This window comes from Grammomys surdaster, unplaced genomic scaffold (assembly GCF_004785775.1).
Source record: "Grammomys surdaster isolate TR1022 unplaced genomic scaffold, NIH_TR_1.0 149, whole genome shotgun sequence".
Taxonomy (NCBI): Eukaryota; Metazoa; Chordata; class Mammalia; order Rodentia; family Muridae; genus Grammomys; species Grammomys surdaster.
Window position 1 is genome coordinate 9,209,688 of NW_021604607.1, and position 21,972 is coordinate 9,231,659.

Consider the following 21,972-nt stretch of genomic DNA (forward strand, 5'->3'; position numbering starts at 1 on the left):
ACAGTACTGAAAATAAAATGTTCGGTTTTGTTGCTGGAAGAATACTTTTACATTTTATAATTATGGTAAACATAGGAGAGAGGGAGAGAGAGAGGGAAGAAGGGAGGGGGAGAGAGAGAGAGAGAGAGAGAGAGAGAGAGAGAGAGAGAGAGAGAGAGAGAAGTATCCAGCCTAGGATATAGCGAACAATGCAGGGCATGCGGTTATTTTAGTCACCTAATATGTCAGTACTCAAGAATCTGAACCGATTGTTTAAAAAAAATCTTGTACTTTGTTTCTTTTGTTGCTCATTTCCAACTTTGTCATCTGTCAGAATGCAAAAAAAAATTATCCTTCTATAACCATTGACAGGAGAACACAAAAGCTGTCTCCAGGTCGATATTTTGCAGCAATATTTTTAACATACGAACAGTAGTTTTTATAATTTCACCTTGGTGCTCAACCATTTATTATCGTATCAGAAGCATGTCAGTAATTCCTTTCTAAATGTCTGCTTCTTTTAGCGCTGAGACCCACATCAAGGGCTTCACACTGAACGATGCTGCCAACAGCCTCCTCATCATAACGCAAGTTAGGCGGGATTATTTGAAAGGTATGTCAGAATGCTTGACCTTTACGTCACATTAATGCCTCTGCAGATTTTTCTTGTAACGCCCTTCGAATACTTGGATAAAGGAGTCCATTTAGCAAATTACCTGCTTATCAAGAGCCTTTTGTGGTAGCTGAGAGACGTAAATTACTGTACATGCATTTATAATACGGCTTGAATATGAATGTGCTGTCATCTGACCACTTAGTCCAGTTTCCATCCCATTTAACACAAGATGGGCTTTCTTAAGATGAATCACAGCTCTTCAGACATGCAAAATTCGTGTTCCAGAACGAGGGAAAGTACAGGCTTTCAAGTGCGTTAAAATTCACAGCACAAGTCATTTTGCTTTGGAAATTAACATACTTTGGAGGTCTGAAACAATTCCCAGCAGTTATTTCTTGCATGTTGTGTTGGTTGTGTATGAGATAGCAAATGAGTTAAATTGAGTGTTAAGTGTGTGAGATTGTGCACCAAATGATTGTAATATTGATTTTTTAAAACCCTAACCTGATACTTTTTTAATAGTTCATAACACCAAGAACAGTGAAATGCAGTGTTTGTTTGGAGATGTGTGTCACAAGGGTAACACTAGGAGGACACAGAGGTGACTTTGGGGAGGACTGTGACATGGGAGCTGACGGTTTCACGGAGCCTGTTCATGGGTTTACAGTGGGGTAGATTAGCTCTGGGGAGGTGGGAGGCAGTGATGACTTTTGAGGTTAGGAAAGCAGCTTTTCAAATAACTTTCAAGGCTGAATTTTAGTCAGTAGCAATACTCCTACAACAGGCGCCCTTAGGAGACTCAGGCTAGAAACTCCCTCTTCGGCTTTGACCCGCCGTGCTGGTTTCTTTCCAGGCTGTGATAATAATGCTTCTCTTTGCTTTGCAATTCATCAAATAGTTTCCATCTCCTGAGAGGAAGCTGGCTATGTGATTGTTCAGCCTTAGCGTTGCTTACAGTACCTTAGCTTGCTGTCTTCCTACCTGAAAGACTATTTTTCTTTCCAGAGTTTGCGACTCTGTTCCTTGAGCACTCTGCACACCACTGGTCTTTTGGACAGTTTTAAATTGTAATTAAGAGATGCAATAAAGCTTGTTTTTAAAGTTTGGAGAGTTTTATTTTCAATAGAAATGATTTTGTGAGGTTTATTTTTCATGTAGATTTTAAGACATTGAAACTTTTAACTGGGCATGGTGGTGCACACTGTGATCCTAGAGAGGCTGAGGCAGGAAGACGGTTCATATTTGAGCCAGCCTGGACTACCAAGACACTGGGCCACAGAGGAAGCCTGTCTCAGGAATAAAGAGGGGATTAAAGTCTGCTTTAAATGTTAAATAGCTAATGTTTCTGTAGACACAAAGAACAAGACTTATTTTAACTTTAAGAGTTCAGTTTGGAACTAACTATGCCTCAAGGCCCTTTCCTGACTCCCACCCTCTCCACCGTGCTATGGTGTGGTCTCTGCTGTCAGGTGTGCTTACACACAGGATCCACGAGCCCACTGACCTCTCCTTCCAATTCCACCATCCCTCGCTGCCCAAGCCCCAGCCCGCTGACATCTGTGAAGGCACAATGCTCATCAACAAAGCAGGATGGTCTGCGCCCTGTTTCCGTGTTCACATTCCTGATTTTCCTAGGTCTCTCAGATTTGCTATCTCTTTCAACTTTATTTTAATCAAACTTACCTATGGCAGTAAACACCAATTAAATCTTAGATTAATTTATAAACTAATACTTTTGCAGACTGTCCATAGCTGCTATGTAGCAGTGTAGTCAGTCTTACTAGAGAGTAATTGCAAGAACTGTTGGAATTGGGTGAGTCGGGGAAGACTTGGAGATGAGGGGCGTGAGTAGGGACCGCTCTGGAGTTCCTTCGGTCACTCACGGCACAGATGGCGCATTCTGTGCCGCCGTGTATATAAGAATCTCTTGTATTCCCCTTGAATAGGCACAGACTGATGTGTTCTGCTTGCCTCTCGATTCTCCTCCCCTATAGGTGCAGCACCTACAATGGGCAGGGTAGGGTCTTAGTTTGGCATCCAGCTCTGGGCTTTGAACTTTGGGGAAATACTGAACTGCCAAGCCTCAGTGGTTCTGAGTTCAGGCGCGCCCTTTGCGAGCCCACGCCTGCCTTGTAGTTAAATGCTTAATCAGCCCGAGCCAGCCTCCGCCTTTTTTTTTTTTTTTAAACTTTTATCCACTAGCAGAAAGCTCTTCCCTGACAGTATGCTTGTACACAGTACACCCAAGGCTCTTGAGTGTAACAGCCTGTATATGACCACCCTTTAACAAGACACTATCAAGCTGATTTTCTGTGTGTCATATTTTAAAATAGTATAGAGGCATTTTTGTTTCTTGTGTGTGCATACATATTTGTAACATCTACCACTTTTTAAACTGTTTTCCCATTTCTGTATTTGACAGTCAATGGTCTGGATCATGTGTAAATTTGAAATTATAATAGTTTATTCAGTAAAGAAGGTTAAATTGATCATGTCTTTTACTTCATTGTTTTTAATAGACTGTTTAATTACTACCCTTTCCATTCCCATGTGGAGATAAGCTGCTCTCATTCTGGAAGCTGCCTGGAGAGCCTTAGCTTTGTCTAGGGTAAGGGGTTTAATTGCTGTAAAGCTGGGAAGTTTCTGCAGTGGTAAAGGTGGTTGTTACGCTAAGCATTCTCGCGGCTCCTCCCAGCCACCGCCTCACTCAGTACAAAGATTTTACCACACTTGCCGGGGAGGCTGTGTGGTAGAAAGGAATTCCATAGTTAGCTATAATCAAGTGTTTGTAATTATGAGCAAAGCCCCCTTGACTGTAAGAGTCAATAAGCTTTATTTGCTTTGAAAACTGAATGCAGTAAATATCTTAAGGAGCCTGGTTGTGTGAAATCAGTGTGTGAATGTGTGGTTTTGTGATGCTCTGCTGCAGCCGGTTTTGTGTGTGATTTGGTCCTGTTTGGACCATTTTCAAAAATGAAAATGAGATGTTAACATTTTTTGATAATTATATGGGCTTTGAGTTAGAGGAAATTGTTAATGTGGATAGAAGTTATTTATTTGCTTTTCGTTTTTTGGTTTTTGATTTTTTTTTTTTAAAGTTCTTCCTTTCAGGGCTAGAGAGATGGCTCAGTGGTTGAGAGCACTAGCTGCTCTTCCAGAGGATCTGGGTTCAATTCTTAGCAACCACGAGGCAGCTCACAGCTGTTTGTAACCCCAGTTCCAGGGAATCTGTCATGATCACACCGACACACATACAGACAAAACACCAAACACATTTTAAAGGTCTTCCTTTCCTATACTTTTCAGAACTTACCGCTTCCTGGATGAGTCATGAACCAGTCTCCCTGAAGGGAGCCCCTTGTCAGTCACAGATGCATCATTTTTAAAAAGACTTTTCATAAAGTATCAATATTTTCTGTAATCTAAAATGAATTATTTATATGTATTTTTAGTGTAGCCATTTGATGCTCTGGTTAAAAGGTGGCTTTCAGACATGTTAAAGTCAGTCGTGTCATTTTTAAGATGAGCTTAGTCCTCTGCTTTCACTACAGTGGCTCTAGCGACTCTGAAAGCAGCCTTGGATCTGGAGCAAGTTCCTTCCGAGATGGCCGTTACCCGCCTCATCCAGGCCTTTGCCTTAAAGGGGGACGTGGAGAGCATAGAGGCCATTCAGAAGATGGTGAATGGGCTCGACACAATTGGACTCTCAAAAATGGTTTTTATCAATAACATCGCTTTGGCCCAGATGAAGAAGTAAGTGTTCTCAAGCTTTCTTGACTGAGGATTATTTCAGGTAACCACCTTTAAAATGTCTCGTCATTCTTTGCACCTTTTGGAGAACATGTCAATCATAGGAAATTTTCAATCCTAATTATTATGTTGATTATTTACTGTTAAAACTAATTATGTTAAAATGTATTTTATCTTTAGTCATAGACTAAACATTTATGATTCATAAAATATACCCCACAGTTGCTGACTCTTATGTATGTATGTATAATGTATATTATGCAAAAGCTATATGTATTCATGTACACTTATATATGTGTGTGTGCGTATAAAATATAAACACATGTGCCTCATTATTAAAACACTTCTTTTACAGAAATTAAAGGGATTTCTTTTCCTAACCAGCAGTTCTTTTGTGTCAACACACTGCTAGACTAGAGATGCAGAGCTCAGGAAGCTGGTTAAAAACAGGTCTCCATGGTTGCAATGGATTGGAGAAACTGGTCAGCAAAAATAAGACCCTCAGTTCTGTTCCAAGCATTAAAAAATGGTTCAGCATTTCTTCCATCAGAACACACATCCACAAGAAGAGAAGTGTTCAGACTTGATTCATCACCGTTGCAGAGGGACAGGCAGACCGTTTTCTTTGATGTCACAGATGCCTTACACACATTAAGGTGTCAAGAGAGTGAACAGGATGATTTAGCCCCATAACCCCAGACCTCAGGAGGCTGCACGGCAGGGGGATCATGAGTTTGATGACAGTTTGGGCTGTGTAATAAAACCTTTCTGGGGGGGTCGGGGGGGGAGTCCTAAGAGTAATCCTAGAATTGGTATTCCTAACACTTTTGAGGGAAGACTTCTTTAGTAGGTAAACTGGGATATATAATACCGTATTAAAACACTGTTTTGCAAAAGGTATTTTTGTTTATTCCTGTTTCTTTTGGTAGAATATGTTTTTGTTTTTATTGTTTCTTGAGGGCTGGAGAGATGACTCCTCTCTTTATGAGCCAGCCTAGGTCTTCCAGAGGACCCCAGCACCCACATGGTGGCTCCCAACCATGTGGGCTGACACTTGCCCTCATGTCCATACAAACATGCAGGCAAAGCAGCCATATACAGATTTAATGTACTTCTCGAAATAGACTTTCAAACTTCATTTTAATAAGAAAATGTGTTTGGTTTTTTTTTTTTTTTTGAATTATTTATTATATGTATGAGAGTACACTGAAGCTATGCCTTCAGAAGAGGGTATCCCATTACAGATGGTTGTGAGCCACCATGTGGTCTCTGGGAATTGAACTCAAGACCTCTGGAAAATCAGTTAGTGCTCTTAACCACTGAGCCATCTCTCCAGCCCCAGGAAAATGTGATTTTTTTAAAATTAGCTCTATGTAAAAGCTAGATGAATGTTTTAAAACTACAATATATTATTCTCTATACTGTGGAAAACATGTTTTTACTCACTTAATAATTTTTCTACCCAAGTCTATAAGATGCTTGTTTTTAATTAGAATTCTTATTCTTTTTTTTTTATAATTAGTAGAATTCTTATTCTTAATGTACTAATTTCAACATGAAATTGATTTGTGGCAGCATGTTATAACTGCACAGATTAGTTATAGATTACGTCGTCAGAATCACAGTGATAAGGACATTGTTTCCGACTTTGTTCAAGAAGGCCACAGAATTTCTCTTTTTTTCCCCCAAAGGTGCCCTTTTCTGAGGATTCTAGTATTGAATATTTTCCAAATGTATGGTGCCTGATGAAAAGAAATCTCTGACTTTTAGCTGTGAAAATACAACTTTTGGCTGTATGATCTTTCTTATTTTTTTAATCTCCAGATGTCATGTCTTTGCTTTACATACTAGTGCCCATTGTGATTTATAAAGCCAAAATTATAATATTTTATATCTATATAACTAGGTTATGTTACACGATAGGCTTTGAAAATTATTATTGTTATTAAGCTGGTTGCTTGTAAATATAGTCTGTTTTTTCTGAAGTATTTGCATGAGTATCCACATGAATTAGCCACTAAAACTGGCTGCAGTTTTATACAAGTAAATATTATGATTTTGTTTTCCTTTACAGTAATAAAATTGATGCTGCCATTGAAAATATTGAGCACATGCTTTCTTCATCGAATCAAGCTGAGTACTTTGGCTTCTCATATTTATTCAGAAAAGTAATAGAAGAGCAGATGGAGCCAGCACTAGAGAAGTGTGAGTTGCTAGCGGTTAAAGAGCGTAGAAGCTTGCCTTTTTCTTGGGTGAAATTGGCCCAGATTTCCATACTCGGGTTTCAGTGCAAGCTTTTTCTTCCTGTTTTTCTTGCAGTAAGCATCATGTCTGAGCGATTGGCCAATCAGTTTGCACTGTACAAGCCCGTCACTGATCTCTTCTTGCAGCTTGTGGACTCAGGCAAGGTGGACGAGGCCAGAGCACTCTTAGAGGTAATGACTCCTCGTCGGGCTTGTAGTTCATGAGAAGTAAACAGAGAGAGGGCTAGACAGGAGTAGGCGGGGTGGACCGGGATGGAGAACACTCCTGCTAGAACCCTGAAGTTGAGTGTGAAGCCAGATTGCATGACAACCCTGTGGGCTGTAGGGGCTGTAGGTTGCCAGTTGTAAAGATGTCAGGTAGAACTGGAAATCCTAGTAATTAAGACAGATGTCGGGAGGAAACAGACAAGTGTTTCTACAAAGATGGGTAGTGCAAAGCAACAAATCCTTTGGTTTCCTAATTTCTTTAATGCTCTAAATACTGTGCATCACCATGGCAACACAGTTTGCAAACAAGAAGTAGGAAATGTTTGCTTTTCATGTACAGCTTCTCACTTGAATACTCAAACATTCTCAGTGCCTTATTCAAGGTTTATTAAGAGTTGAATTTGCTTTCTATTCACCAATGTGTCACAGACACATTAAATGACAAATGTGGCTCTCTGTGGCCCACACTCAGTTAAATCAGCAATCTGGAGAAAAGGAGACAACCGCATTCATGCCATTTCAACAGCTCTAAGCATAACGCTGTGCCAAGTGCACCGGAGCGGGGCGATCAGCTGCTGCTGGCAGTGTACACAAACAGGCACCGCCGGGAGCCCCTTCCCAGCAGGTGGCAGTCAAACAGTCACGGTGATCCCGCCAGTGGCTGTGTTTGTGTAGACTCCCTGTGTCAAATTGAGGCCTGGGGACCAATTTCTGATTGTAAATACTGTTATGTTCACTTACATTCCTAGCAGCTGGGAGGAGTAAGTAGGAGATGTGGACGGGGACACTCTAGCCACTGGCTTAAGCTCCAGTTTTGATCCAAGTTTGTCTAGCTTGACAGCACAAGCCAAGCCACTTACAGAGGCGTGTCTGAACATTTTCCTCTGCTTTAACAGTTACATAAAAATGCAAATTGCTTCTGCTTTCTCAAGTTCTTGCCATTTGGTTTGATTCCTTTACTTCTTTTATAGGAAATTTACAATAGTTATATGGGAATCTCCATTGTTCTCTCATGAGCGCTCTCTCACGATTTTTCTCCCTGCGTCTGTAGCTAACCAGTTACCCAGGGCTGTAAGCACAGATACCTAGTCACACTCCTGACATGACAGTGTTCATTCACCTCGAACACACTCTTCTGATTGTTCTCCAGGGGGGGCCTTGTTTGCTTTCCCAGCTTGTTGTAAGCCACCATCTTCATGCCTTCCATAGAAGCAGAACTGCCAGCAGCCATGCTCAGAGCTGCCTCTAGCCGTGGTAGCACCCCCAGGAGCTCTTGGTGTCTGGGTGCAGGGCTGACAGCAGCTCCATCGTTACTGGCCGTACAGTAAAGTGCTGTGCTTTCTCCTCGTGAGGAGCACTGGGTTCCCAGGTGTCAAAAACATCCGTTTAGAATGTCAGTGTTCTTCGAGTCACAAAAGTTTTTTTATGCTGTTCATCTTAGCATTGACAGTGTTTTAAAGCTTTCAACGAGCACTGTGCTGTTAGAAACTTGGAGGGTGACATCTGCGATGAGCGTAAACTAAAATATTGTCTTGCCATATTTCATTTGACTAAAGCATCTAGGACTGGATAGACACTTGATTTATCTGGTCTGTCATAGAAACTTTTTTTTAGTTTAACTTTTGTCTCTTTCTCAAGCACTGGCTGTCTATTGCAATGAAAGCCCTTTATAACTACAGAGATTGAAATCAGTCCTTTTGTATGCATAAGTGTAGGTAATTATACTTTAAAGAGAACTTGCTTTGTACATTTTAATTTTTATAAAGAAACGAGCAGTTATCTCCCTGACACCTTATTAAATGTATAATTAACCTTATGATCCCTGGCTCACTTGTGAATGCTTGGCAGAGTAATTGGTGAGGAGTGGTGGTCCTTCCTCCCTCTTTCTCTGCAGTCCTGAGCCGTGTTCTGTGCTTGTTGAAGCAGTAGTTTAATTTTTCCCTTTTTTCTTTAAACAAATTTCATCCTTGATGCAGAGAGCTACACTCACTAGGGCTGGCCCAGCTCACCCCTGTCACCCCTTTCGTGCCCAAGTAAACCTGGCTGCCGGGTGGGCTCCTGGTGGGCATGATGCATTGCTGTATCTATCGCTGGGAAGTTCCTTAACTGGGAAGATTCTCCTTGACTGGCTTATTTAAAACCGCGATTGACACTGTTATACTTTTTAGAGATGTGGTGCCATTGCTGAGCAGAGCTCAATTCTGTCGGTGTTCTGTCTCAGGACTGCTCAGAAACCCAAAAAGGTACGATGCTGTTACTAGCCGGTCATTGGCTCAGAACCTTACTGAAAACTCCACAGAAATGGAAGATATGGCCTGTCTATATGTGGCTACTTTTTTAAATTGTGAGTGTGTGTGTGTGTGTGTGTGTGTGTGTGTGTGTGTGTAAGACAACAGGCCCTATTTTATGTTTTGGATTCTGGTGTATTGTTTGATGGTAGAACCTTCTTAGGGTGCACCAAATCCTGACAGGAGCCTCAGTCTTACTTCCTTCAGAGATGGGCAGGAAGGAGGTCAGGAGAGCCTCAGGTGGATCTGCGTGTGATCTGACTATATGCTGAGAAAGGAGTGAGGGCCTTTAAATGGTGACCACGGTGCGTTGACAGTCCAGTGGGTAATTCAGCTAGATAGGACGTGGTAAGCAATATGTGAAGGTCACTGCTGATAGTGCAGCGCGTTGTCTTGTCTGCAGGAAACAGGGCCCGCTTCTGCAGTAGCCCTCCAGTGAAACAGTGAAGGTGCACTTGCTCCGTGTACCCAATAGGGTGCGCTGCAGAGCTTTCATCTTCAAGTTTGTCCTGATTTTTTTCTTACGTTAAAATACAACTTATTTCTGTAAAGTGATCTTACAACTTTTTGATAAGTTAACAGTTGATAAAAGAAGTGTTCAGTCCTTTGATTTGTTTGATTTGTTTTATATCTATTTTTGAAAGCGCTCAGAAATATAAATAGAATGCCTTTATTATTAAAAATGATGATGTTTATCTGGCTGTGTTTTATCAGATTAACATCCAATACTGAGATACAGAGAAGTCACATGATCCGTTGAGTTGAGTGGTTGGCCTGGCTGTGCCATAGGCATTTGTTACATTGTGTGTGTTAGCGCTCTGCAGGCTGCTTTTGAGTGTCACTTCTGTTTGCCTTCCTAGGCACCAGTTCTGAAAACCTTGTTAGAACTGATTCCTGAGCTACGTGAAAATGATAAAGTATATTCTTCCAGCATGAAAAGCTATGGTAATAAATTTAATCTTACTACATTATTCAAGTGGTGTAAATATTTCTAAGTATAGTCAACTGTGAGTTCAGCTCAAAGGAATAATCCTAAATTTCAGATAATTATTCATTTAGTTCTAGAATATATTTTTAAACTATAGAAAAGTATGACGTTATTCCTAGAGCTTTAACATTGTAAAACATTCCCAAGCACCTTCAGAATATCCCAGGCAGCCCTGGCAGTTCTCTCAACTCCCTGTGAGGACCGCTCCTTCTCCATCCACAAGGCCTGCCCTGCAGGGCAGAAGTGTGGCCTCTTACTGCCTCTGAGCTCCGTCAGGGCCCTTCCATGTAGCTCTACTGAGGTCAGGGCTTATCTCACGCCCCGGCTGGAGTGCAGTCTGTTGGCCATCGTTGTTCACAGACGGTCCATGAGAAAGGAGCCAGTCTCAGGTTTGTCACTGGGCGGAGAAAGTGCTGATGTGTCCGTGCCCCACTCTCAGACCTGCGCACTACACTCAGGTACAATAGAGCAGCTGACTTACTGTAAGAACTAGTAAGTCAATTCTTTGTTCCCACATGGAGTCTTGCAGTATTAAAAAGCTCCTCAAATCATAGACCTCCTTATGTAAGTAACAGATAGTGTCAAATGTGTTAAAAGGGGGAGGGGTCACTGACAGATGAGGGCAGGGGCAGATAAAGATGCAGACCGAGGCCTGCAGAATGAAGGCCTTGCAGCAGGAGCGCCGCTCACACAGGGAAGCTGACTGACTGAGCCTCACCGTCTTTCCCCTCCTCCCCTCTGAGAGCCTCTGTGCTAACCCCTGCTCGTCACAGCCTAATGCTTTATGGTTGAGAACTTGATCATTGCATTTATACCATGGGTCCTCAGCTAGATATACCTGGTGCCATGAATGGTGTTCTTCGGGCTTTCCATGCCTGCCTACCCTTTCACTTTCCCTCACAGTGAGCACCGTGGAGGCAGACTGGGAGGAGTGGGCAAGCTGTGGGTTCTTAGTGGCCTCCTACGGGAGCTTTCAGTCTCTTGTCTTGGACCCTGGAGTGCCTGGGTAGCAAAGGGTGGGAGGGAAAAGAGGGTCTCTTCACCTGCGAGTCATCTCTCTCCTCTAACTCCTTCAGTCTTAGACAAAGATGTGGCCTCTGCTAAAGCATTGTATGAGCATTTGACAGCAAAGAACGTGAAGCTGAATGACCTGTTTCTGAAGCGCTATGCATCTTTGCTCAAGGATGTTGGCGAGCCAGTCCCCTTCACCGAGCCCCCTGTGAGTATTCTTGATAAGAGAGAAAATACCTCCATGGATTTATGGATGTCTAAGTATACTCTAAATATGACTACGAGTGTGAAGAGAAAACAGGTTGAATACTTAATTACCAAGATTTAGGTCTCTGAGAATCCATGAGAGAGCTGGTAGCCTAAGCAGTGTGCTTGTGTTGGGGTGGAGTGGCCTGGGCATGAGGTAAACACAGGTGTTCCGGGCCTCGACAGCTGTGGCTCTATCTAACTTTCTTAGGCAGTTTCTACATGAAGTATGTATGACTTAGCCCTGGTGCTCAGGTTAACTTGGAACTTGAGGCTTTTGAACTTGACAGTTTGCAAAACAGAGGAATGCCCAGTAAAGTACTGCGGCCTATGGACTGTGGCCCCGTGCTCACGGACTGCGGGCTTTAAAGTCTGTTCCGCTTGCTCATAACCGTCATTCTTTTTTCTCTTTAACAGGAAAGCTTTGGATTTTACATAAAGCAACTAAAGGAAGCAAGGGAAAACCCTTCATGAAAAAAGCAGAACAGCTCTCTCTCTCTCTCTCTCTCTGTGTGTGTGTGTGTGTGTGTGTGTGTGTGTGTGTGTGTGTCTATGTGTGTGTCTGCACAAGTGTGTCTGCATACATGCGCCTATGTCTAAATGTTATTTCTAAAATGTACTTGAGAGGAAAAATAAACAAATGACAACTTAAGTGTTTATGTATTTTTTTTTATGTGTAAAATACACCAGTCACCACCATATTGCCAATAAGAATATGGAATATGTGCTTAGTCACTGGGCCTTTTTAGTTTTTTTTTTGTTTATTTCCTTTTTTCTAAAACACAAACTGATGACCTTTTCTCTAAGGTCTCTGAAATCCAAGGACCCTCCCTTCCTTGACTGAGAACAGTTGCTCGAGCAACCCCTTCTCCGTGGAATCTTGGTCATGACTTTTTTTTGGTTTCAGGATTTTGTTTGTAGAAGCTACTGTGATTCATAAGGGAATAAGCAAAATACTGGTTTATAGTCAAATTTAAAAATAGACAGTAGTCCCACATTCTTGTGCTTGTTAGAGTCTACACGTAAGGCTTTGAAACAGATTTAAAATGATGATGTCATCAGCAAAATGTTAGAAATGGCTTTTTGGGAATTATCCTCAGTAAGCAAGCAAAGTCCACAATTCTAAAAACTATATGTATGTAAATGTATGTCCATTACCAAAGCCAGTATAATTTAAATGAGAATTTCTCTGAATGAAATATACTTTAGTACTTGTGAACTGCCATTTTAAAAAATCCTATCAAATATTTATATGATGGCTCGAAGCCATCTCAAAGGACTGTAACCTTGAATTTTTAGTAAAAGTGTGGTGAACTCCATCCTGGGAAGAAGTTCCTCATCAGATGTCTGGCTTGTTGTGGAGAACCAGTAGGTTAGTTAGCTGTTTCCTGTGCTAAGCTATGTTTCTGAGGAGCATCATTGCCAAGAATTGAGAAATAGAGCCAGGCGTGGTGGCACACATTCAATCCCCTCACTGGAAGCAGAGGCAACCTGATTTACCTGTTTAGTTCTTGGACACCCAAGGTTATGTAGAGAAACTGTCTGAGGCAAAAAGAATTGAGTTGGGATACGTGTTGACACTCCAAAGGGAGGCGCGCTTTCTAAGCACTGCAGAGATGGTCTTAGACTCTGCTTTCCACAGGCCCTTCAGGGCCTCTGCTCTGCAGAAGCGCTCTCTCGGCCATCAGTGTGACCTGTCAAAAGCTCCCCTGGCTGCATGCATCTCTCATTACCTTCTGGACAGATGGTGAACTCTGGCTCTTGGTCCCTCAGACCTGCAGGGTCACATTAAGTTCCGTCATCTGTGTTGAGTTCCAAGGCCCCTAAGCGCTGATGACCATACCAGGCACCCCTCTTGCCCGATTATCACGATAAGAAAACCTAAGTTTGTGTAAATTCACAGCAGTAAGTCAGATGGCTAGGGCTTTCTAAAGTGTTTTCCTTGCGCTGGAGAGATGGCTCTGTGGTTAAAAGAACTTGTTGCGCTTGCAAAGGACCTGGGTTCAGTTCCCACCTAGCACCTACATGATTGCTCACAACTACCTGTGTGTAACTCTATTTCCAGAGTGTCCAGTGCCCCTTTCTGGTCTCCTTGGACACCGTATGCACATGGTACAGTTAAATGCAGGCAAAACAAATGTAAAATAAAAATGTATTTTTCAGTCTTTCCCACTGGGCATAGTTGTGGATGCCTTTAATCCCAGCATTTGAGAAACAGAGGCAGGTAGGTGTTGAATTTAAGGCTAACCATGGCTATACAGAACCTGTCTCAAAAACAAAAACAAACAAACAAAAAACATGAGAATACAAAAATAAGGCAGTCCAGCTAAAAGTCAGAATGGAGTTTAGACGACAAAACGCCCTTCACACTAATACAGTGTTCCCAGTTTCTGGACATCTTACACTGAAAAACATTTTCTTCCCTTTAATCCAATAGCCAGTGCTCGGTATAATCAAGTTTACGAGCCTCAGCAAATTATAAACAAGCTTTATGTTGCAAATCACTCTGTGGTATAATTTGAGCCTCCAGTCTACAGTGTATACATTCTGCACACTTTCCCTCGTGGCTTTCAGCACAATTTTCATTTAATATTTGCCTTTCTGGAAAAAAAGATATTTGTAGAATTTCTAAGCAAAAGCAACATTTGCTCAAATGTGGGGGAACTGATAACCACAGGAGGTCCAAAATCACAGTAATTTATCGCTTTGCTGGTGTACAACCATGTGTGGGAGTGTTTCCATTAGAAATGTATACTGCTTTCAGGCCAGCCAACTTTACAAAGCCCACATTATGCAGCCTTAGTACAAATAAAGAAAATGGCTGCATTAGCAAATTCAAAGCAGGCACTTCTTTTTTGCATAAAGAATAAAAACATCAGCGCCAGGTAAGACAGACTAGACTCCAGACTCCTCTCTTGCAAGCTGCTTTGGACAGTAGCTGGAGCTGAAATCCATCTTCGCCCACCCTGCCCTGGGCAGCCACTGGAAACCATTCTTCACCTGTTTATTCTTTCCAAGGCCCCCAGTTCTCCTAATGCTCTGCAGACCTATTGGTGGGTTCACAGTAGGTCTCACGGAATGAGTCTCATGGATTTGAGGCCATGTTTCCTTGCAAGCTCTGTTTACAAAATTCCAGGTTTGTACACACTGGACAGTTCCCCTCCATGTGCTATTCTTTGGTCCCTGAAACGTGGCTCAGATGGGACAGTGGATCTGAGGCCCAAGGAGTCCTCCGAACCCAAAAGCTGTCAGTGAGGCCAACTGATCATGATTTGAAATCTGTAAGTTGGTGACCTCAGATACTTGTTACTGTCAGAAGAGGAGGCAACCTTTCAACTGTATTCTGAAGTCAGACCTAGCACAGAGATTCAGTGCTGCAGAAATGAAGTTAACAGAAAAAAAAAAAAGGGTTTTTTTTTTTTTTTTTTTTTTTTAATAGCAAGGAGCAGCAGAGCTGTTTTTCAGTTTGGAGAAAGAACACTTTAACTCTACAGACAAGACTGTCATATACAATAAACAGGTCACCTAGCCAGTAGGCAGCTGGCGTGTGCTGAGAAAGCCCAACCCACTCCCTGGATGCTTCTGTTTAATTCCGAGCTAGAAGCCCACACGCTGCTGCACTCTCCAGCCTGCCCTCCCTAACATGGATGCAGAATGTTGCTTTGGACCATGGCTGGGAATTTTTGTTTTAGGTTTGGGTGTTGCGGCTTGAGCCTCAGGCTTCTGACTTCATTATCTTCCCTGCCACCAAGCTCTTTACCCCTGCTGTTCACCTGGACCACCCTCGATGAAGGGCCAGTTTATCAAATACAAGTGACATCAGAGGTGACATTGGAGCCAACTAGTTGCAAATAAGGACATTTTCAGGCACACACACTGACTGTTGTCCAACTACACCTATGTCAGCAGCAAAATATCCAAGGACTTGCTTCCTTGGCAGCTGGCTCCCTCCCTGTGCCTCATGGCAGGTGTGTCCTAAGGAAGCTGGTCCCCTGTGCCAGGGCAAGCTCTGCTCAGTAACTAATTTGAGTGTTGGAAGGACCCTTGGGCACAGGTTTGCTGCCACTTGGATTTGACATAATTTTCAGTATGTTCTCTGTGTGTGAGTAGTTTAATCTTAGATCAAGAGAAGATTTTTAAGAATGAGCTAAAAAAAAGCAAGCAGGGTATCTACCCCTGTAGTCTCAACCTAGGGAAGTAATTTTTATAAGAGCAAGAGTGGTTTTAAAAAATTACAAGAAATATTGGAGTCGACATAGGTGATTATTTTCAGTTTAGTTGTTAGTCTTCCATTAATAGTGTAACTTGAATTTGGAGAGTTTACAATGTACATTTTAAAGCCTCCATCTTTGGATCAGGAATCTGTAAGCTGAAGCCTCAGGCCAAGTCCAGGAGCTGTGTGCTTCTGTAAGCTGTTTTATTGGAACATACCCACATACTCCAGTCTACTGCGGTTGGGACAGTTTTCACACCAGGACAGCATACGACAGGCTATGTGGCTATCAAATAAAAGCCTAAAATATCCTTAACAGTTAAAATTTACAGCCCACAAGAAAATTCTACCCCTTTGCAATGAAGGATAAGGGACATTGGATAGTATTGGGTGTTCCTAGTGCCCAGACCATGCTCTTCCCAGGCCTTGTGTGCCCTGGAGAACACTTTTCAATCAAACAACCCCACAGAGGCAGAGTCTAGGGTACATCAACACCAGCTATGATGCACCAAGACATGATGGAGGACTCTTGCTCTGGGGACAAGCTCTGAAGAACCAGCACTGCTTGAGTTTCAGCATCTTTGGTGCCCTGAGTTCTGAGTACCACAGCACACTGAGTGACAAACTTACAAAGTCATATGGCTGCCAACCTTCCTCTTCTGCACTTCTTCATCCAGGCCTAAAGACAGTGGCTCACCAAAACAGAGCTGGGATCTGGGAGGGGGTGAAGAATGGGCTAGAGGCTCTGCAGATACAGGGACAGTCATACTTGAGGAATGAGCCAAAGACAGAGTACAAACAGACTCGTCACAAGAGGAATGCACACAGAAGCTGGATGTCTCCCACACAGACACTGGGGAAGGCAGAGCTGATAGAGTGAGTGTTGGATGAACTACAGGGTATGTCCATGAACATATATGCAGTTAGGACTGAGTACACATATGCACATGTGTTCACTCACTGCCCACTGAGAGTCCTGAAGCAGCGATACGTGGCAGTAGAACAGACTCATTATTCACATCTTGGTTTCTAACCATCTTTTCCCACTAAATAGTCCAGCTTCTACAGAGAGGCATCCAATCCCAGGGCAGAGCTGGGAAAACTGGAGATGATCCCCAAATACTTTGTTTTGTCCGAGTTCCCAGTCAATGACAGGAACATGATTAAGAAGATATAGAAGTCAGCTTGAGTATTTCACTGGCTAAATCAGGGACAATCCGAGCACACAAACGAAAGATGGCAACCAATTACAACTTGCTAAATTAAAATGGGATTCCACAAGTATATAATGCATAGCACTAAGTCAGGAAGTGTGGAAGGCTGGATGAAGAATGAACAAATCATGGTCTCCAGGCATGGCATCCAAAAGCTTTATTATGAAAAGAGGGAACAGAGGAGCATGGAGGGGTCCAGCAGACGTGCCTTCTGTCAGGCAATCAAAGTCAGCAGCATGCAGCAAGTGGAAACCATGAGCCGCCTGGCGGGACATGCAAAGGAAAAACCAATTCCATTTCTGGATATTCTGACCAAAGGGGCCCAGCCTGGATTTAATTGAGAAATGCACCAGATTAAATCCAAATTGAAAGCTACCCTAGAAAGTTAGGGGGTACCGAGGAGCTAGCTATTCCAAACTGAAAGAAACAATCGGAGGATGTTTTTGACTCTGCCCTGGATAAGGACTCTGTGGTTCTTGAGTGACATCTATGCAATGGATGGTGGCAGCAGGGATGTGTGGACTCCCTGAAGCCACTGGCTGCTGGGGAAGGACAGTATACTGTGGAACCTAGTACACACTGGGGTCAGTGGTGTAATCTGAACACAGTGCTGAGTACATGGGTCTGGGCAGTCCTGGGATTCTGCCTACCTCATCAGCATCCAGTGTTGTTATGAGGCTGGCCAGGAGCCATGCCGGACACAGTCAGGATCTGGAGAACCAATGGAGAGCATCTCTCCCAATCTAAAACACCCTCCCGCTGTTTCTTTCAGTTCTAGACTTGTTTTCCTCTGGGAGCAAGCCCTCCCCAGCTCTATGCTTTGAGTTGGGGGTTAAGTGGTCCTCAACACAGGCATGAAGCACACAACCTGGGTGTGTAGCAGCCCATCCTCTGGCCACTGTGAAAGGTTCAAAGCTGACCCTGAGCCCCAGCGAGGGGGATGCAACTCTGAGGCCTGGCTGAGCTCACACAAACTCTGCAAACTGTTCCTAGAGGCATCTCAGGCCTGCTCTTTTGCTCTGTAACTCCCAAAGGCCTCAATGTCTTTTTGATTCCATCACAAAACAGCTTGTAAGCTGAGACAACTGGATTTGTCTTTGCCACGGTGTCCTCACCACTATAACAGGATGCTGCTCACATCAGTGGGTTGTTCTGAGAATAAACACTAGCCACACACCACGCTTTATACCATACCTACTGAGTAGATGCTCAATTAACTCTCAGCTGTCCAACTTTGGGGGTTGGAGTCCATGGATCCACACAGAGATAAGAGAAGAGTGGCCCTCTGTACTGGGAGTGGCTTAACAGTGTGAGAATGGTAGAAGAGAAAGCTAAATGTTCTGCTATAAACCACTATTCTCTCAGGATTCCAAACATTTCTGCATAACCTAGCTACTCAATTCATGTATAATTGGTTCCCATTCCATACTGGGTTGTTTATATAAACATATAAAATGAATGAGCAACATTGCAGGTCCAAGTACCTGGTTCTCCCATCTCTAGCCCAGGCCTGTGAGCAGAAACATCTCTCAACTGTCTTTATTCTACTGCCATCCTGTGGCTGTCCTGTGTCACTGCAGCACCAAGACTTGGCTGCTGCTGAAATCTGTGTGATCCTTGTCCCCAGTCTCCTCAGGGGCAGCCAGCCCAAGGAGAAGGGTCCCACCAGTGGGAGCAAGGCTGAGTGAGTGTCACCAGTCCTGAATGGACTTCTGTTTGATGAACTTCAAGGACAGGTAGTACAGGAACAGGAAGCCAAAGCTGATGCCGATGACGATGAGGTAGATAGCATAGAGTGGATGTGAGTTCAGGTCCATGGCGCTGACCATCTGCAGACACAGGCATTTGGTGAGCGCCCAAGGATGCTGTCCCTCAGTAGCACTTGGATTTAGAACTCCCATCCTTCACTACGTACCGTGTCTCCGGGGACGGAGAAGGTGAGGTTGCCGATCTGTGTGGTGTAAAGGTGTCCGTTAAACTGAATCTGCATCAGCCCTGAGAAGCACCACCGGAGGAACGACAGCTTGGAGATCCACGCAGGTACTGAAGACAGCAAGAGCTACGTTATTCACGTGGTCTCAGCAGCCCTGAGCAAGCCTCAGGGCAAGCCTTAGGCTCTCCTGGAGAGAGGAGACATGCTGGCTATTGCCAGAAGAGTCCTCTATGGACCAAAGGGCAAAAGAGACGAGGAGGGAGGACCAAGGATTGGTGACTTACATGTTGGATTGCTGCTTATTCTGGACAGTCATTTCATTATATGCTACCTGTGCTCAGCTTCACAGGGTACTCAGACACCACCACACTAGAGACCCTGACATGGGGAGCACTCTGCTGGGAGAGGAGGACCCTGACATGGGGAGCACTCTGCTGGGAGAGGAGGAAGTTGCAAGCTCCACTCAGATGTCAGCAAAGACTGGCTGAGGAGAGGGTATCAAAGCTGGAAAACGGTGTATACAGAAAAACAGCCCCATTGGCTCCACAGTGAGAAGGCAGAGGTGCTGGAGGCTTCACAAGAGCTGGGGAGTCGGGGGCATCAGGAACTAGCAGCTCTGATAGGCTTTGAACAAGTGGGGACAGGAACCTGTCCCTCAGGAAGCTCACTTTGCATAGGTGAACACTGCAAAGGCCACCAACTATGGCCAAAAGATTATGGTGACTCTGGGCTCAGTGATGAGGGCAGACTTATGATGAAACTGAGGGACTATTCAGGCCTGGCTCACCGGTGAATGTGAGGGAGTCAGGTGACCTCTGGGTGTGCGTGATGGCTGCGAGGACGTGTTACCTGTCCCATAGCGTGCACTTAAGCAGCCACAGAGGCCTACGCAAGGAGGGGGCTAAGCTCAGAGGGGGCAGGCCTCACCTATCCACAGGTTGTCCAAGTTTATCATGAAGCCAGCGGTAAGGTAGAAGGAGTTGTAGAGGGCATTGCAGAAGAAGGAGGACATGTGGAAGGTGGGCAGCATGGCGGAGGCGGCCAGGGCCATGGTCCTGCAGCAGAAGACCACCAGCCACACAAGCATGAAGTGTAGGAGGAAGAGCTCAGGCACCGGCCGCAGGTTGGTCAGCCAGTAGATGGGCGCCGCATAGATGACAACATAGGCACAGTGCTCCGGCAGCTCTCCCAGGATCTGCAAAGCACACCCTCCTGGGATATGGAGCCAACACCAGTGTTTGCTATTATCTGAAGACGTTTTAAAGAGTAGCAACGCCTAGGATGTCAATGTTCCTTCTCAGTGAGGGGGTGGCGGGGAAGACCTCTGTCTCTGACCTCTCAGCAAGCTGTCACTGCAGGCGCATTCCAAACTGTGCTCCATGGAGACGGCTGGTATACGCTCTGCTAATACCCAGCCTGATGCCCCACCCTTCCTGCCCAGACCGTGTAGCTGTGTGGCTTTATTAGTCATACAATCTCCTGAGCCTCATCCCGGAAACGCTTGCCTGGCTTGCTCAGGGAAGCACCTTCTGCTTGGTGTTGCCCGCTTCTAAAAGTGTCACTTCTGCTGCACAGCCCTGGCCTTTCTGGGGACAGTTTAATGACTAGCAAGTCTCTGAAACTCTTCTAGAGACTGCACGGCTGAGTGTTTCCGTAAAACTTTCTTTGCTCCAGTGTGTCCAGTGCCCTGCGGCACTTTCTCCCAGTCCTGACCTTGGCAAAGAAATACGGACCAGCAGTGTACAGCCCGTCTTCCAGTTCATAGTACAGCATTGATCTCTCCGAATGACCTGGAGATGGGGAGAAGGAAGTGAGTGAGTGAAGGCCGTCTACAGTGCTACCCATGTTGCATCTCTTGTAATGTCATTGAAAGCAGGGATATGAAGCTGGGAGTCTTAGAGGCAGAACACTTGCCCAGCCCTCGCAAAGCTGTGGGTTCAATCCCCGGCACTGCCGGAGAAAGTAGTTACACTTTCTGAATCTGTTTATATGCTGTTTTAATCACAGGCACAGGAACACCATTGTACCCCAAGTATTTGGGGAGCTCCCCAGTACTGACTGCAGCAAGTCACTGACAAACACAAACTCTGGTTGGATGGAGAGCACTAAGACACTGCGGTACTATTAGTGCCACGTGCTAATATTAGTGTGCAAACTTTCAAAACAGTCGCTGCACTCATTACACCACCATGATGAAATGGTTCCATAAAGCCATTGTTCCAAGATGCCGGGGGAGTACGGAGGTTAGCCTCAGAGCAGCGCATGGGGAGGCTGTCCCACTGCCCTGCAGTCTGGTGAGGAGGGCAGGTGACACTCACATTTAGAGACGACATCCAGAATGACATTGAAAGGAATGAGCGCTCCTATCATGAACAGGAGAGCTGACGTGTCCATGAAGGAGAGCTGCTTGCCCTCATAGCCGTAGTAAAGAAACCCAATGATGAGGGACATCAGGAAAGCTTCTGCCCCATGGATGAGAAGGGTGGGCAGGTCCCGGAAGTCATTGGAAATCTGACGACTGAAAGAAAGAAAGAAAGAAAAAAAAGAAGGAAGGAAGGGAGGAAGGAAGGAAGAGAAAAAGAAATGTCAAAAAGGAACAACGTATAAAACTCTATGACCTTATCACCTGAAGCCGTATCTTCTCTTGTGTACAATGCAATTCCCACCACAGAGTGTCTATGACAACTCAGTGGGTGCTGACTGACTATATGACCATTGTGGGAGCTGTCTTTCTTGCTTTGGTTTTAGGTTGGGTTTGTAGCTCTGTAGCCCAGGGTGGCATTGAACTTGAGATATTCTTGTCTCATCTCCTCCCCAGTACTGGCACTTCTGGCTGGCACACACAGCAAATGATGACTTTATCATCAGTAATGGTTTACTTACAGAGAAAAATCAAATATGTCATAAAGATGTTGACCATGGTGTGTCCTGTAATGGTAAAGCCTCCATATAAGGTGGCCATCCGGATAGACTGAATTAAATGAAGTATGACCGAGCCAGAGTGCTCCAATCAGAGGAGGCAGGGGTGTGGTGCTTAGGGTAAATGGCTGGTTACTAAACCATAGAGCTGGTCCCAGGTCTCAGTGTGTGTAGACCCCCAGAAAGCCCGAGTTAGCATGTAGCCTTCATTGAGCATCTGCCCTTCCCGGGTCTGAGGGTCTTACATGACTGTTTCCATGATCATGGACACTAATGCAATTTTATTCTCATTTAGAAAATAAGAGAATCAGGGGGACACAGGAGGACTAGACTTGTCCTAGGAT

At 44.3% G+C, this 21,972-nt stretch overlaps 2 protein-coding genes across 2 annotated transcripts in view; one reads left to right on the forward strand and one right to left on the reverse strand.

Moving 5' to 3' along the window:
• Nucleotides 1-12,001, forward strand: part of Lrpprc (leucine rich pentatricopeptide repeat containing) — an 86,913-nt gene extending 74,912 nt beyond the window's left edge. Inside the window, exons 31-38 of the mRNA XM_028765119.1 lie at nt 504-592; nt 4,147-4,348; nt 6,420-6,550; nt 6,665-6,780; nt 8,985-9,059; nt 9,965-10,049; nt 11,169-11,311; nt 11,767-12,001. Coding sequence (XP_028620952.1) covers nt 504-592; nt 4,147-4,348; nt 6,420-6,550; nt 6,665-6,780; nt 8,985-9,059; nt 9,965-10,049; nt 11,169-11,311; nt 11,767-11,823 — 898 coding nt within the window. The 3' untranslated portion in view covers nt 11,824-12,001. The remainder of the gene's footprint in view (nt 1-503; nt 593-4,146; nt 4,349-6,419; nt 6,551-6,664; nt 6,781-8,984; nt 9,060-9,964; nt 10,050-11,168; nt 11,312-11,766) is intronic.
• A 4,917-nt stretch (nt 12,002-16,918) lies between these two features.
• Abcg8 (ATP binding cassette subfamily G member 8) overlaps nt 16,919-21,972 on the reverse strand; it is a 17,173-nt gene continuing 12,119 nt past the window's right edge. The window contains exons 9-13 of the mRNA XM_028765085.1: nt 21,028-21,227; nt 20,423-20,499; nt 19,637-19,904; nt 18,692-18,819; nt 16,919-18,605 (exon numbers count right to left, since the gene is read on the reverse strand). Coding sequence (XP_028620918.1) covers nt 18,468-18,605; nt 18,692-18,819; nt 19,637-19,904; nt 20,423-20,499; nt 21,028-21,227 — 811 coding nt within the window. The 3' untranslated portion in view covers nt 16,919-18,467. The remainder of the gene's footprint in view (nt 18,606-18,691; nt 18,820-19,636; nt 19,905-20,422; nt 20,500-21,027; nt 21,228-21,972) is intronic.